Source organism: Choristoneura fumiferana, chromosome 7, assembly GCF_025370935.1.
Source record: "Choristoneura fumiferana chromosome 7, NRCan_CFum_1, whole genome shotgun sequence".
In the NCBI taxonomy this organism is placed as follows: Eukaryota; Metazoa; Arthropoda; class Insecta; order Lepidoptera; family Tortricidae; genus Choristoneura; species Choristoneura fumiferana.
Window position 1 is genome coordinate 5601240 of NC_133478.1, and position 16354 is coordinate 5617593.

The 16354-nt window shown below is 39.8% G+C and overlaps 1 protein-coding gene across 8 annotated transcripts in view; it reads right to left on the reverse strand.

Moving 5' to 3' along the window:
* Nucleotides 1–16354, reverse strand: part of mnb (minibrain) — a 169196-nt gene that overhangs the window by 30728 nt on the left and 122114 nt on the right. The window contains exon 1 of one of the 8 annotated variants that reach the window (XM_074089930.1): nt 9595–9630. The exons of the other annotated variants lie outside the window; for them this stretch is intronic. Coding sequence (XP_073946031.1) covers nt 9595–9615 — 21 coding nt within the window. The 5' untranslated portion in view covers nt 9616–9630. Of the gene's footprint in view, nt 1–9594; nt 9631–16354 lie in introns of those variants that run through there. 8 annotated transcript variants of the gene reach the window in all.

Sequence of the window (16354 nt, forward strand, 5' to 3'; positions counted from 1 at the left end):
TTCTACTGTGGATATCATCATTTCTGATTCTATTCCGCAGAGAAACCCCGAGCATAGCCCTCTCCATAGCCCTTTGAGTGACTTTAAGCTTCCTTATGAGGCCCATCGCTAGCGCCCACGACTCAGATCCGTATGTCATCGCTGGCAACACACACTCAAGACTTCAACACAGAATTTGGATGAAAAGACAGCTTACGCTCAGCATTCATCGACAGTGCAGTTGACCTATAATGGACGTTTGTCCTGTATATAAGTCGTCAACAACTTCGCGCAGAGGCAACTATTACTTGCACACATGGACATTAGACATGACTTGTCCATGACTTCAGCCAACTCGATTCGATTTGTAGCATTCGATCGGAGTGAATATCGTCTTTCTCGATTAGTTGATGCCTACGTCCTATGGCTTGATTGCGTTTGTCTCCTAGAGTATATCATAGTCTACTAACAACTTCTCGTTCAGCGGAGTGAAGTCCACCGCACAGTTCGATTCATAGGTCGTAACCTTAACTTATTACAAATGCAAAGTTAGACAGACTCATTCATTCTCATACCGACATTGCTTGTCATTAAGCTCATGTCCAAACTACTTTGACGCTTCGATTCAGGCTTAACATTCAGTCGATCCTCGAATTATGTGCGTTATGTATGCCTTCATTCTCAGGACTATAGTTCGAAATGTAGACTAATTTTGCTATTTCTGTTTCTTTGGCTAGTTGAAGTATAACTTTGATAGTGTTTTATGCAGCGATTAACCTTAACAGTGAACAGTGATCACAAAATTCTATATTTATCTCGTGCCTGACATTTTTTAATGCGCAAGTTTACTATCAAGTTGCAAAAACTACAACCACCGTACAACGTCCCTCTCAAAGAGAGTTTACTTTGACACTGGCGAAATTGTCCTATTAATTAGGCCAGAAAAGCCATATTTTAAAAGAGAAGAAAAAAGGCCAACTCGGTCGGACACTCTGCTGAGGTCAGCGAGCATAGCACTGAGGTCCTAGATGGTCTCAGCCATGACTACAATATCGTTGGCGAATCGAAGGTGAGTTAGTTATTTTAATTAATTATTTTAATCATAAATGCCAACAATGTTGCAGTATAAGACATGCGCGATTTGGCCAGACATAAAGCACGCACAACACAGAATACAAACTGTACTCAAAGGAATTCGTCTTTACTAAGATAACGATAAGAGATCTATCTGTTTAATCAAACAAACACTAGAAGATTCAAGACTCTTTTTTAGACAAGACATTTTTCACAGCTGAAATCTAATATAAATGTAATGGGCGTTATTATTATAATGGAAACCTATGAATATCAAATTAAAGAAATAAAAAAAAAATAAAACAAAAAATTGAACTGACTACAAAAAAACCATGAAAATAATTTTCTACCAGTCTGAAGTCGGTCGGTGCCTCAGCACGAGCCAGCAGGAATGGACCTACAACTATACGAGTATATTGGGCTTCAATCACTCCCACACACCGACCTACTTCAGACTGGTAGAAAATTATTTTCATGGTTTTTTGTAGGTAGTCGGTTAATTTTTTTGTTATATTTTTTTTTCACGCTTTTTAGGGCATATAATCTAAAATACAATAGTTTAATATCAACTGCTCGTCACCTTTTACGAAAAATTGCTTTTTCCGATGCAGAGACGTTCATTATTGAGGAGTCCTGGCGTTTCATCATATCACCCGTTCCATTTCACCATATGAATTACGATGAGCTGAAATTGCTTAGCAACTGCATTAAAGTAATTGAAATTCAACCCGTGAAGTACTTGTTATTGAGTAGTCGCTCCATTGGTCAAATTTGGTCTTCATCATCAGTTCCACTTCATCAAATGATGATTTTCAAGAGCAAATGCACGATTTACTCCCAAATATATCAAAATTACCATAGGCGTTCCTACAATATTTGAAGAGTTCCCTCGATTTCCCTAGGATCAAATCATCAGAACCTGATTTGGTGCTTATGGGACCTAATTGAAAGCATTCCTAGACGAATGAAAAAAAAACTTTCAAATCGGTTCATAAATGAAGGAGTTTTGAGGTAAAAATCATAAAAAAAAAACAGAAAGCGCATTAACATGCCAGCCATTTTAAAATTGCTAAGGATGATGTTTACTCGATTAAAACAACACTTATACGTACAAAATCTTTCTGGCTTAGTATTGGCTCTGTGCACGACATCAGCGCCACCTAGCGTCCGCAACTTAGTTGGCTCTGAGGCTCTGACGTTTTCAAATTTCATCGCGACACTGTGACAAAAATCAAACCTATTACGTATTAATTTATAATACAAAATTACTCAGTAGAACTAAGGTTACCGACATAGCCCGAAGAATTGCGAAACTGAAGTGGCAATGGGCGGGGCACATTGCTCGCAGGACTGATGGCCGATGGGGTCAAAAGGTTCTCGAATGGCGTCCGCGGACCGGGAGACGAGCTGTCGGTAGGCCTCCAACAAGATGGAGCGACGACCTGGTTAAGATCGCGGGATCGCGGTGGATGCGAAAAGCACAAGACCGGTCTGAGTGGAGAGCCTTGGGGGAGGCCTATGTCCAGCAGGGGACGTCTTTCGGCTGACATGATGATGATGACAAAATTACTGTGATACCGTGATTTGGGTGGACAAAAGGTTGTGAATTCATTTTTGGTCATTCAAATTAAATGCGATCAAAATGAGTATCATTTTGAAGACCGGTTTTGTGAGTATCAGTGAATATAAAATTTCAACCACAAACCGTTTCATAAGGAAAATTGTTGGTATCTACTGGACATCTCCGAGATGTAGAGGAATTAAGAACAAAACAGGGACAGTGTTCAATAATTCAAGCTCGCGTCATAACACAAACATCTATTACTAAAATTAGGTAGTTAAGTCTAACCAAATTGCTTTGTTAATGACAGATTCATATGAGTATGAGAGATGACCGAGCCTACATTATTTCTACTTTTGGCCACTATGAGCGCTGCGATAGATTTTACTATCCCCACCTAGTACTTCGCAGCTAGTGAATACAAACAAGAGAGGCACTTAATACACATTTAACATTCCTGGCCGGTGGTAAAAAAATGTAAACAAAAAAGCACGCATAATTGTCGTATGGTTAAGTTTAGTATAGTAGGAATTAGTGTGGTTGGGTGACATCGCGTGAACTGGTGCCGTGTCCGGGTAGGAAACGCACTTAAACGGTGTTCGGCTGGCGAAGCTAGCAAACACGACTAGGGCGCGTAATTAACGTCAAAACATTTCGTGGGGTCGAGATATTTCGCCAAGTCTAACCGGCTGCCATGTACACCGATGTTCAGTGGGGTTCCTTTATTTGTTTATTGAAAACACGTGGCACAGCCTCAATCGTATCTCCGCCACAGGGTAATTTATCATACAATCAAAGCAATTGAGGGCAAAAAGATTAATTTGTTTTATAAGAGGTCCTCCACTGTCTCTAGCTAGACACTTTTTTTACCTAAGCTGTAACTCCAGAAGTGAATAAATTTAATATTGCAATAGTTCGTACGAATAATTAATAAAAATAAATAAATTCCACTCGCTCCTTTATGTAATAACATGCAGAAATAATGACCTATACAGTATATAGTTCAAAACGCGTCATTGTTTCTTTTGGTATTTGTAAAAGTTGAGCCTGTGTGACATATATATTTGTATCAAATTATATTGTAACGGATAACACACGTCTAAAATCGAGTTTCGTTCGACATGTTTCGGGCTAATTCGTAGCCCTTCTTGATAGGAGCGCGCGACTCGGCCGGCGGCTGTCGCAACACGCGCACTACGCGCCACCGCTCTGCTCGCGCGACTACCCGACAAAAAACTATCACCGGCGCACGACTACCCGCGTTTTCATCGTCATTTTTATTGGTACCAATGTTGTGTTGTTGTTTGTTTTTAAAGTTTAATATGAGCAAGTCTCACGTTCAAAATATATTTTTTTGATGTAAAGGGAGGTGGGCGAGTTCTGCATTTAACAACATATATATGTGACGCACAGACGTTGCTATGATGGTTTTCGCCGAGAAAGATAAAGTAGTACGAACCTCCGCAAAGTAACACCTGAAATCAACCAATTATTAACAAAAAAATAGTTACGCGTCGGTGTGCATTACGCTTGTACTTGTCTCGTGCACTCAACACAATATACGTGTCAACATACCTGTAATCAATTCAGAGTTGAACAGCGAATCAATATTTGTTTACCCCCTAATAATAAAGTTTTTAATGGCGCAGCGACTTGATGAATAGTTCGTTTCTTGACCTCATTTTCAGTTACGCCCTTTTGACACAACTAACTTAGGAAAGTAATTTACATATTTATAGCTCCCTTATTCTACGTAGATACGAATATATACACTAGGATACGATACTAGGATTAAACGTATCAACAATAGCTTCTAGCGTGTAATTTTATTCATACGTTATCAATAATAGCAACATATTCCATAAATATAGAATATATTATTCATGGTACATATTATTTCAATATGGCGTCTATGAAAAAAATATGGCGAAGGAATAAAAACAAATATTTTGTATTGTAACAATTAATCTACTATTTTATACTATTTAATCTACTATTTTCACAGAAATATCAAAAAGTATGAAATAAAAAACATCAAATTTAAAATATCAAAAAACCCGACTGCCTTAAAAACTAAAAGGAATAAAGTAAGTCTAGTGGTCTAGAACTCTGTCAAGAAGCTCATTTAAGGTTCAATAGTCGGGACCCATTCAAATCGTAACCGGCTCAAAAAATCTTGGTAATGGGTCCGGACTGTTGAACCTTAAATGAGCTTCTTGACAGAGTTCTAGACCACTAGACTTATTTTCTTCCTTTTAGTTTTTTCCTTCGCTATATTACACGGGCGAGTAGATTCCGTCTGGCGGGTAGCCCGCGGGCGGCCGGATCACGTGACACCACCAACCGCCCTCGGTTAATGGAGTTCTTCGTTGCACCCGATAATTGCCTTGTTCGCTTCGCGACGAGACGCACTTTCGATAATTGCAATTGACATTGTCTGTCATGTATTGTTCAGTTCGATAGGCGCCTTTGATGTGATCATGATCAAGTTATATGTATTGCAGTATTGTTACTATAGTTTATTTTAGTTTATAGCTCAGAACGAAGACACTGAAGCAATATTTATGATACCTGCCCATATTAAATTGAATCGAAGACTGTAGACCAAACCAACTGTGACAAAATACTATAAATTATTAATTAAAAAGATTAGCGAATAAAGGTCGACGAACTGCGGAACCCATTTATCACAGCTTTGATTTGGGCGTGCTATCGGTGAATAAATCAATTGCTTGCAGAACTGGGTGCACTATGCGAGCAATTCCTATTATCCGACGAATTGGCTTTAGACAAGGCGATGGCGGATTCCTCGGCGACGGATGCCAGCATGCAGCCTCAGTATACTGCGCTAAATGGAAATACAATGCAAATCAACTGTCATAAATGTCAAAGTGTAATTGTTCATGGTGCCGAGATGCCACTACAGACTGCAGTTACAAAGTGTGACGCTCGCGAGAATACCCATGTAAATTATGTCTGTGCCAAGGATTACGTTATGGACGAATGAATAAAAATTATGAAAAAAATGAAGCTTTGTAAATTGACGAGAAGATAAACATTGAAATAAAGAAAATCGTCGTACGCGCAACGTCACGCACGCCCGCCCGGCAACCGCATACAAATAGACATTTTAGACATGGGCGCGCCGAACGCGAACCTACCGCATGCTCTGATAAAGGCGTCTGAATGTCGACGGCCCGACCGGTCACCTTGAGGCAATGGCCGGGGAATCGAGCGAAATTTGGCTAAAACGATACGATCTTATCGTACGGGGTTAACAGACGGCAGTAAGGGTCACGGCGGTAACTGAAATCGGTGCAATGGGTGCGACTTATTGTCGGAACTTACTGATTTAGAGAGCGCAGTGCCGGGAATTCATCACGTCACAAGCCGTTTGCGGTAAAGCAATTGGTATTAGTTAGCGACGTGGAAATCTAATTTACGAGTGTAGAGGAAAAGTTCATGGCTTATTGGGAATAACTTATTAATGAATTTGGAACATATGAATTATTTTTTCGCCCAAAAACTCCTTCCGTCCTTATAAAACTAAGTCGCGAAATGAAAGATCATATCTTTTGGTTTTAAGAAGGTGACGAAATGGGACTGTGGACAAAGTCATCCTGAGCCACATCGTCCTATTCACAATATGGAAAGCTGAAAATATATTATTTACTAGTAGGTGGTCCAATGTGCTATCAGCGCTACAGAAACAATTTTATGGATTAATGGTATGTCAGGCAGCTATTGCACAAGAAAACACGGCTCATATAAAACATCATATAAAACGCCAAATTTCATAGTACATACGTACTCTAGCGCATCTTTATACATTCCCGAAAATAAATACCCACGTATCAACATGACATAAGCACCGTTTGCATACTTGAGGCATCTGAATAAATTAATAACTTCGACATTCGCAGACATGTTGCTATGACAACACGAGTGTCACAAGAACTATGCAAAGAAATACGTGTAGGTACTTCACCAACGTCACACGGTACGGCGGAGGCCGTCAGAGCCTTGACGTAGCGATGTTACTAGGTGATATTATAAATAATGTTCTATCGCGCGGGAGCTTAAAATGAAGCTGAACTTTAAAGATAATTATATACTACTTTAGATTAGAGTTTTCCGACAGGCGAACCCAGGCGAAATGTCGCTAGATGGCGTTAATATCGTGAGGTCCGTTTGGCGTTTCAGTCTTGCTTGTGATTGGCTCATTTAGTTATTTAACCAATCACAAACATGACGCAAATGTCAAACGGACCTCACGACACTAACGCCATTTAGTTTTTTTTAATTTATTCTCAAAAAAAGGTACATAATTTTATTTACATAACTAATTTCGCCAAACTATGACGTTTATTGGCGAATATTGCGCTCACTTAAAACTTAACTACTTAATGTTATGCTTACCGCCTCCACGACCGAGCTGTGCTGTCAAGCCCGCACCCTATTCCATTGCAAATTTGAAATACGGCGCAAATCCCCACACACAACCGGGCCCTGATATTGCGCCTGTCGGAAAACCCTCACTACTGCATATTTAAGACAAACGTGTTTGAGGCCTAATTTAAAATAATGATTCGTCATCAACAGCAAACCTGCCAAACTTGATAATAATCGAGTTCAGAGAATGAAAGAAGCGTCATTCACGGGTGTACGGTATTAGTATTTCTAAAAATGTCTAAGCATAATAGAGAACAACGTATATTCTATTTCTACTTCTACTTTCATGAACGCCGTTCGTCTTGTCAGGTCATGTCGCGTGTCAGATTCAGCTCGCGAATCGTTACGAGATCGATCTTGCAATCACTGGCCGTTCCTCGGTGCATAGCAGGTGCCAAAGAGGCTGCTCCAGTTTCACTGTTGGATCGATGTCGCAGAGCCGAAATAGCACAAGCGACCGCTCAGAATACACCCGCAAGGTCGCTTGCCCGACCGACCTGTGCCCCCTTTATGACCCGTCAGATAGATTGCGACGAGTCTCACTATCGAATTTACACAGATGTTATGAACACGCTTTCATACATTAAACGCGCTGGCAACACGGTCAGTGCTTAAGAGAAGTCTCTTCGTTCCATTCTCCATACAAACGTAGTCCCGGTCTTATTTGAAAACTAGGCAGCAGAAATAGATAAAATTTTGTAAGTATGGACTAGACGTAATTATCTATGCCTGTGGTTTTTCGGATTTTCATATAAATGTGTAATATCAGAATTACAGGAGCTCAAAAGTCGACAAAAAAAAGATGTCAACCTTGCACGAGAATTACAGACTAATAAAGCATTTTTGTGCCGTGGTGGCCTAGTGGTTTGACCTATCGCCTCTCAAGCAGAGGGTCGTGGGTTCAAACCCCAGCTCGTACCTTGAGTTTTTCGAAATTCATGTGCGGAATTACATTTAAAATTTACCACGAGCTTTGCGGTGAAGGAAAACATCGTGAGGAAACCTGCACATACCAGCGAAGCAATTCAATGGTGCGTGTGAAATTCCCAATCCGCACTGGGCCCGCGTGGGAACTATGGCCCAAGCCCTCTTGTTATGAGAGGAGGCTTGTGCCCAGCAGCGGGACGTATATAGGCTGGGATGGGAATGCATTTTTACAAAAATTGAAAAAACCACAGGCATAGAAAATATAATGAATATCTTGATTGTAAAATATCATTGATTTCTGTGCTTTTCGTATAATACGAGGACAACGAAACCCCAAAATTCAACCGCCCAAATCTTGAAAAGCCTACAGCTATCTCGATATAAATTGCGGAAGGCTTGGGGGAGCATGGGGGGGACGGCTGCGAGCGCTTATGTCACGAGCGATAAAGACAGCAATATCCCAAACGAATACCTAACGCGGCCGCGCGGCCGACAGGGAAACTTTTCTTAATAATATGTATAAATATGTACCTATTAAATAAATTATGGTGTCATTTTATAGCTCCTTATTGAACTTAATGCACAATTGCACTATCGGTAGATGATAAAAGCGGTAGGTAAAACAATACCAGGCGCTTGAAATTCACTTCACGTCATGCCATTCAATTTAGTAAAGGAAGTTTTGCAACCATTGTGCGATTGCATACAAGACCAAAAATAGCTAACGGAACTAACTGGAAAAAAAATTGGTCTAGCAAGTCAAACAGTACTTTTGATTTACGTATTCTAAGGCAACACGATCTCTGGTTTATATCTATAAGAAAAATAACTGTTGACGGCAAATTGTCGACAGTAATCGTCTTTGGCTAAAGTCGGCGGAACCCCAAATCGCGCGCTAAAGGCCGGAACTCAGCCGCGTCGAATCCATGTAGATTGTTTGCGAACTTAACTAACGAGAGTAACGAGTGTGGTTCGAAGACAAAGTGCCAGCGGATTGTTGAAGTTCGCATTTATTGTTCATTTAATTGAGTGGACCCCTCAAGACGCCCAAGTTTCTTCTATTAGATAAACTAGTCCGGAAAAGATAAATCACGAAACAGTTTCAGGAACGCGCTCCAGTTAGACGATGCGCGTGATCCTGGTGACAATATTTCTTCTCGTCTTAAAGAGGCCAGTAGAAGTGGAAAATAAAACTACTTTGGCACATACGAATAAATATTAGCTATAGTAAGTACACGCCCGAACTCCTAGCAACTCTCACTAAACCTTCGCAATTTAAACTTAATGGTTCGCTAAATGCGATTTATAATGAACCTTTCGCCATTATTAATTAACTTTGTTATATGCATACGTTGCGCGACGAGAAAGTAGTGAAACTAAAAAAAATATATTTAAATATGCACAAAGCATTTACTACACGAGAGGCGAATACGATTACGAGTAAGCGGACTCCAAACCAAGCAGTCTTTCCTGCAATTGGAATGATAGCGCAAATAAAATAAAAAGCTTATGGTGTAAACAGCGAGGAATTTGGCAAGTGGCACTAGATATTTTAATTTGACGTCAGTATGTCCGTTTTGTAATATAAAAGAAAAGCTCACATTTTTTAGATACATCAGCATGTCGATGAGTCACGAGGTATTTCTGTGCAGCCGGGCAACAAATAAATGTAAACACTCGTCTTGTCACCGAGCACAGCGCGCGCGCAGAGCGCCCGCTAAACTGATAATTCTTTAATTAGATCAGTCGGCTGGACGCAGGTGGATTCTGTGTTTTCGTACTAATTCACGAATACAAAAACGTTTCTAAACTCACATAACTCACAATAGAATGGCTTGAGTTTCATGCAAAGTAATGTTCCGAAGACAAGGTCTGTTTTCGTAAAGATGACTCAATATATCAATTTACGTCAATCACATTGTTAGTATTTTTCGTTACGTTTATCTTTGGTTAATAATATGTTTTTATGACAGAATATTGACATAGGTACATACTTAATATCGCTTGATACACATAATTTAATTCAGAATATGTAACCGTTCATGCAGCACGACGTACTTAAAAGGGCAATCGACAAGTAATTTATTTGCAAAGTTTTGTAATGATTTCATTGAGTTGTTTCGGAATTGACGTCTAGATAGGTACTCTAGATGCGCAGACGCCAGTAACTGGAGCGTTCAGGCGCCGGCGCGCGCATGTGACCGCGGCACCGCTACACTACACACACTGCGCCATGATATGACTGACTACACCTTATTTGATATCGAGCTGTGGAAACCACATGTTATTTTTTTACAAACCGGTATATTTCAGGGCAAAAATTACCTATAACTGATTTAGTCATTAACCGACGAAACAAAACGGATAAGGTTCTCAAGTCGACGCGTATATTATTTTTTTAAGGGTTCCGTACCTCGAAAGGAAAAAACGGAACCCTTATAGGAACACTTTGTTGTCCGTCCGTCCGTCCGTCTGTCAAGACCCTTCTTCTCAAGAACGCGTGGAGGTATCAAGCTGAAATTTATATCAAATACTCAGGTCTACTGTCCCTTGGAGCTGTGAAAAAATCAAACTTCTAAGCCAACGCAATCAAAACATAGAGCCGTTTATGCCGCAAATTTTCGAAACTCACAAGGGAATCAAAACCTACAGGGTACCTACTTCCCGTGAACAGAATCTTGAAATTTGGTACGAAGCAACGTCTTCACAGATAAAGGAAAAATTGCGAAAACCGTAATATTTTTAGTTACATCCATACTATAATATTGTATTTGCGAAAGTGTGTGTTTGTCCGTCTTTCACGCCGTAACGGAGCGACGGATCGACGTGATTTTAGGCATAGAGATAGTTTATGGGCCCGAGGGTGACATAGGCTACTTTTTATCCCGGAAAAATGCAGTTCCCGAGAGAACAGCGCGCGATAACCGAATACCACACGGGCGGAGCCGCGGGCAAAAGCTAGTCATATAATAAAAATATTTATACGGAACCCTCGGTGCTCGAGTCCGATTCGCACTTGGCCAGTTTTTTTTATGTATGACCGACCACGCAGAACTTTTTAAAGAGAAGTCCGATTTTGATAATTCTTTTTTTATTGGAAAGCGTAAACCCCGAGGGTCTCATTGCATTTGGAAAAAATATTCCTACCCTAAGGGTAGAAAAACAGGGGATGATTGATTGTTCAGTCACTGATTGTAATCTACGAGGGGCAGCTGAAAAGTTCTAAGCCTAAGGTATTTTGAGGTTGAATATGTGTTAGCGGTACTGGCCACTAAAAATACCATTTAAAAAGTAAATCATTTTAAAGAAAAAATGTCGTGATTCTTTTATAACATATCGAGACATCCGCCGATAAACGTTATTATGTGTGAATTATCAACGCATATCACGAAAATTGAGCACCTTGCAGTCATTAAGTTAAAGTGATAAATCGCCGAAAAGTATTTTTGAAGAAATGGCTAGTATTTACGGCGCATCAGGTCCTTCTCATTCATGCCACTGTTAAACAATGGAGTCGACTTTTTAAACTTGGACGGGAGTCGATCGAAGACGATTTTCGCTCAGGGAGGCCAATATCAGTTGTGAATGAAGAAAATACTGAAAAAGTCAAGAAGTTAGTATTAGAGGATCGGAGAATTAAGGTTTGGCAAATAGCTGAAGCCTTAGGTATTAGTAAGGAACGAGTTGGAGAGATTTGCATCAACATTTGCATATGACAAAAGTTAGTGCGCGTTGGGTGCTGAAAATGCTCTCAGCTTTCGATAAAGAACGTCGTGTTCAAACTTGTCAGGTATTTTTAGAATTGTGTGAAGATGGTTTAGATGAAGTTTGTTCCCGTATGCTACTGCTACTGCTACTGCGCTACTGTGCTACTGTTGATGAAACATGGATCAGACAGAGTTCAGAGTCGAAGTCTGAATCTATGCAGTGGATCGGAAAGGGTGAAAGGCCACCGAAGAAAGTCAAGGTTCAAAGATCGGCATCGAAGCTAATGGCCACCGTGTTTTGGGATTGCGAAGGCATTCTTTTTTAATATACTATTTGGCAAAAGGCTCTACATTAAATGCAGTTTATTATGCCGGCCGAGCTATTAAGAAAGGGGCGACAAACCATAGTCAAGAAATAAAGGGGAAAACTGAGCAAAGGCATTTTTTTTTTTAAGACAACGCCCCCTATCACACCGCTCGTGTTGCCAAGCTTGCTCTGAAGGAAACTGGCTTCGAGGAAATTGATCATCCACCCTACAGTCCAGATCTGGCCCCTAGCGATTATTTTCTATTCAGCAATTTGAAAAAAGATTTAAGGGGGAAAGCGATTTGGCAGTGATGAAGAAATGAAGGCGGCTGTACAGGAACATTTCGACAGCCAAAATATATTTTTTAACGATCTAAAAGAATTATTTTAAAAGTGTAATAAATGCATTGAATTAAAGGGAGATTATATTGAAAAATGAAAATAGTAAAAAAAAAGAATATTTTTTTTTCTACCTTAGGCTTGAACTTTTCAACCGCGCCTCGTATGACCAGGCATAACTTTTTACAGAGTAGTCCGATTATGATAATTCTTTTTTTTATTGGATAGAGTATATTTTGAAGTAGGTATAATATAAATTTGAAAAAAAAAATACGCCAAGGGTGGGAAAAAAGTATAAAATAAAAACTTTTTAACAAAAAAATTAAACCGCCGAAAAAACCGAAAAGCAAAAAATAATAATGAACTGAAATTATTTCCTTGCTCACCCGCGAACTTACGATGGCTAAGCTTATGCAAAATATTCGTGTTCATGCAGTTCCTCCACCTCCACACTGTAACCACACTGGACCTCCGCAAAGTAACGCCTGATTCAATAAATTATTTAAAAAATAATAAACCTTTTTCTCTTTTCTCTCTTATTTAACCTTAATCTAGGTACTATTTTGAAGTCGGTGCCTCAGCACTAGCCATCAGGAGTGGACCTATAGTCGTCTACCTGATGGGCTTCTATCACTCCTCCTGGCTCGTATTGAGGCACCGAATTCAAACTAGTACCTAGATTAAGGTTAAATAGGAGAGAAAGGAGAAGGTTTACTACTTTTTTCTTTTCGGTTATTCGGCGTTTTAATTTTTTTTTATTTTAGCAATCTAAGTGAACAAAATAGCCACAATTAATCTAAACAACAGAATTTGCAATTTAGGCAAGTATGTATACAATGCACCCAAACTAATCAGCCGTCATACATGCATTTAGATTTTCCATTAAGGTAAAAATGCTGAAAATGCTAGGTTCACATCACATGATTAGCGTCCGGTGCAGGGCTATTCCGTACCGAGCGAGTCCATCAAATAGATCGGCTGGCGATACCGTCTCAAATAGGCGTTCCGACGGCGCGCCCGCAGTTCGCTTTACGATATTGGACTTTCCATCAATTTTATTTAAATAAAGAAACGAATCACATGCGGTAACGGTAAGTCATGCTTGTTATAAAGCTTTGAATGTACTACCGGACCGGATCAATTTAAATATGTAGACATTTTTATAAAATTATTACACACTAACCTTAAGCAGCATCCACCAATAATGTGCGGGGACGTGTTTTTCACTAACCAATAGAAACTCTTCATTTACCTACACATCCTCGCACAGCACATCTCTGGTGGAAACAGCTGAACGGAGCGAGGCGAGGTATATGAAACGTTTCTATTGGTTAAAGAAAAACATACTCCTGGCAACACATACTCTCACATCTCTGGTGGAAACGCTGCTTTACTACGGCCTAGCACTTTTAAACCATTAGATCAGGCGCTTAAAATGAAAATTTTTCATGTTTCTACAATTAAAGGTTAGTGTTAGGATTTTTTCTGTCGGAATATCGGAATAACATGTTGTATTGTTGTTCCAAACATCTAGATATCTTCATACTAAATTTCCTCCAAAATCCGTCCAGCCGCTTAAGCGTGAAAAAGTAAAACAATATAAGCATGTACGTACTCATATTGCAATTTAGATTTCTAATATTAGTAGGATTATGCACAGATTGGTCAGCACAGGAAGAAAAAATGACTCACTATACTTATTAATATTGTAATTAATATAAACAGTTAAAAACAATTTTTAACTAATATAAAGTTACTACTACAAGCTATAAATAAAAATGATCCGAAACGATGAATAAGGCAGATTAGAGATTAGGAAACGCAAAACCGTAACAGCTTTCATTTGTGTAAATTTAGTGATATATTGTAGCGGAGTCCATCGCAATATTGGGCCATCAATCTCTGGCGGAAGATAATGTTGGCGCGCTGGCGATGCGGTATAATAGTTGCTTGACCGGGCGATTGAAATATCTAACGGGATCCGCGGGTGCGGCGGCACCGAAGATAAAGCTCGCCGCCAAGCCTCATCCAGCACGAGCCTTGCCATACGCAATGCGTGTTTCGGTACATGACCAAACTTAACAATGTGTCGCTTACCGTAGTCATATTGCGTCTTACCAATTTTAATACAGCAAAAAGCGGTGCTTCAGTTACACTTAATCCGTTTCTTACCTGAAACAATTTTTTATTTATTAGGACACTTACATTTTATAGCAAAACATAAAACCAAGGATGGGTTACTAGCCTTGAATAAGATCGATAAGAGATTGGAATCGAGGATCGCAAGTCATCGGGGTCGTTAACACCGGAGTGTTTTGACGCACAACATTATTATATGACTAATGAATGATGACGTCAAGATAGCGTTCAGCTCGGGAAATCCATGAGAAGAAAATTGAAGTGAATGAAAATATTTGTACCATGTTTAATCAGAACGGCTCTTGCTACCTACCGTGTAATTGGTTATCAGAACATTTTTTAACTACATAGCGCCATTACAATTATAGCACTAATGAGAGAAAAAACTAAGCGGATTCAACAATCTTCGAGGCTGATAATAGAACACAAAGTCCTGTGTGATGATAGTTAACGTTACAATTGCGTCATACACAGCTGGTCGCCGCATTACGGCCCACGGCGCTAGAAGCGACACCAACTTCGGGAACCAATATAGCTCATCAAACCGGCTGTGACGTGAAGTTTTCGCGGGAGATATGTGTACGTCACAGCGTCATAAGTTAGGAACAATAACAAATTTCCCGAGAACATTAAGGCAAGTCCGTAACGTCCAATAACGGAGCGATAAATAGTATGCCAAATTGCATGAGCCCCGTCGATTATCCCGGCGACCCTTCTCTGCATGTGGCTTCAAGGGCCGTGCGTGTACCCTATCTTGAATTGCCTAATTTATCACGAGAGATTTATACATGATATGCGGCGAGTCGCCCGCATCCAATGTTTACTTACACGGGTTATATTAGACGTGTTACAATAGGAGGCGCACTTCGTTCGACCGCGGCCAGCGCGCACAATGAGAAAGTTATTGCTTGTGCCACTAATTCTCATGCGGACACGCTTTGTTATCGTCTACGCCGAGCTGAGAGTTAATTATGCTAATGTAATGGATAGTGCATTGCGAATCAACCCATATTTTATAAAAAAAAGCATTAGAAAGAACTAGGAACTTGGTGTAGCTATTTGTTTCGTTCGAAATGTTACATTGTAATAGAAAACGCCCGCATGATTCATTTGATCTATGAAGATTTATGAGGAACCATTATGCTGACAGAAATCATTTAGTAATCACAAAGTATTTTTTTGCGGATCAGTGATATCTAGATTTTTTTTCTTTCGCTTGTGTTGTGAGGCCTAATAAATTGAAAAACTTCATAATTCTTTGTCACCGGGAAGTACTTAATAGATTTTCAATCCCGCGTTTTACATATGAAAACACACTTTCAAAAGGCTATCATTTGATAGCGTGAACTCACACTTCATTTTATTAGGGCTGTAAGTGTTTCATAAGTATTTTTATTTTAACTTGATTGACATTGATACTAAGATATCGATTAACCCGGTCTTGGCAGACACGGCATACAGACGGATAACGAAGTAATATTAAAAAAGTTCCTTTCTCCTCTGAAAGTGAAAAACCCTAACAATTACATTTTACCCCTTCACCAAGTCGTAAGTCGAGTATTATTTACGTGTATAGCGGTAGCGATAGAAGCAATAAACTAATAAGTAGGTATTAATTTGGGTATGCACAGATACATAGGTATGCCTAACCGACAAAACTGTTTGATGGTGGCCATTACGAAATGGTCGCGGTCTCGATAGAGCGGGCTAACGTTCGCTCGGCACGCGTCCTAGCGACGCGCCGTACTTCGCCTGCTGTTGCCAACAACGATTAATTAATATAGAACACTATAAATAACGTGTCAATAACGGTCCTACACTATGGAATAGGCTCTCGCCATTCTGATTAGTTGGTGATGGCTAAGAACA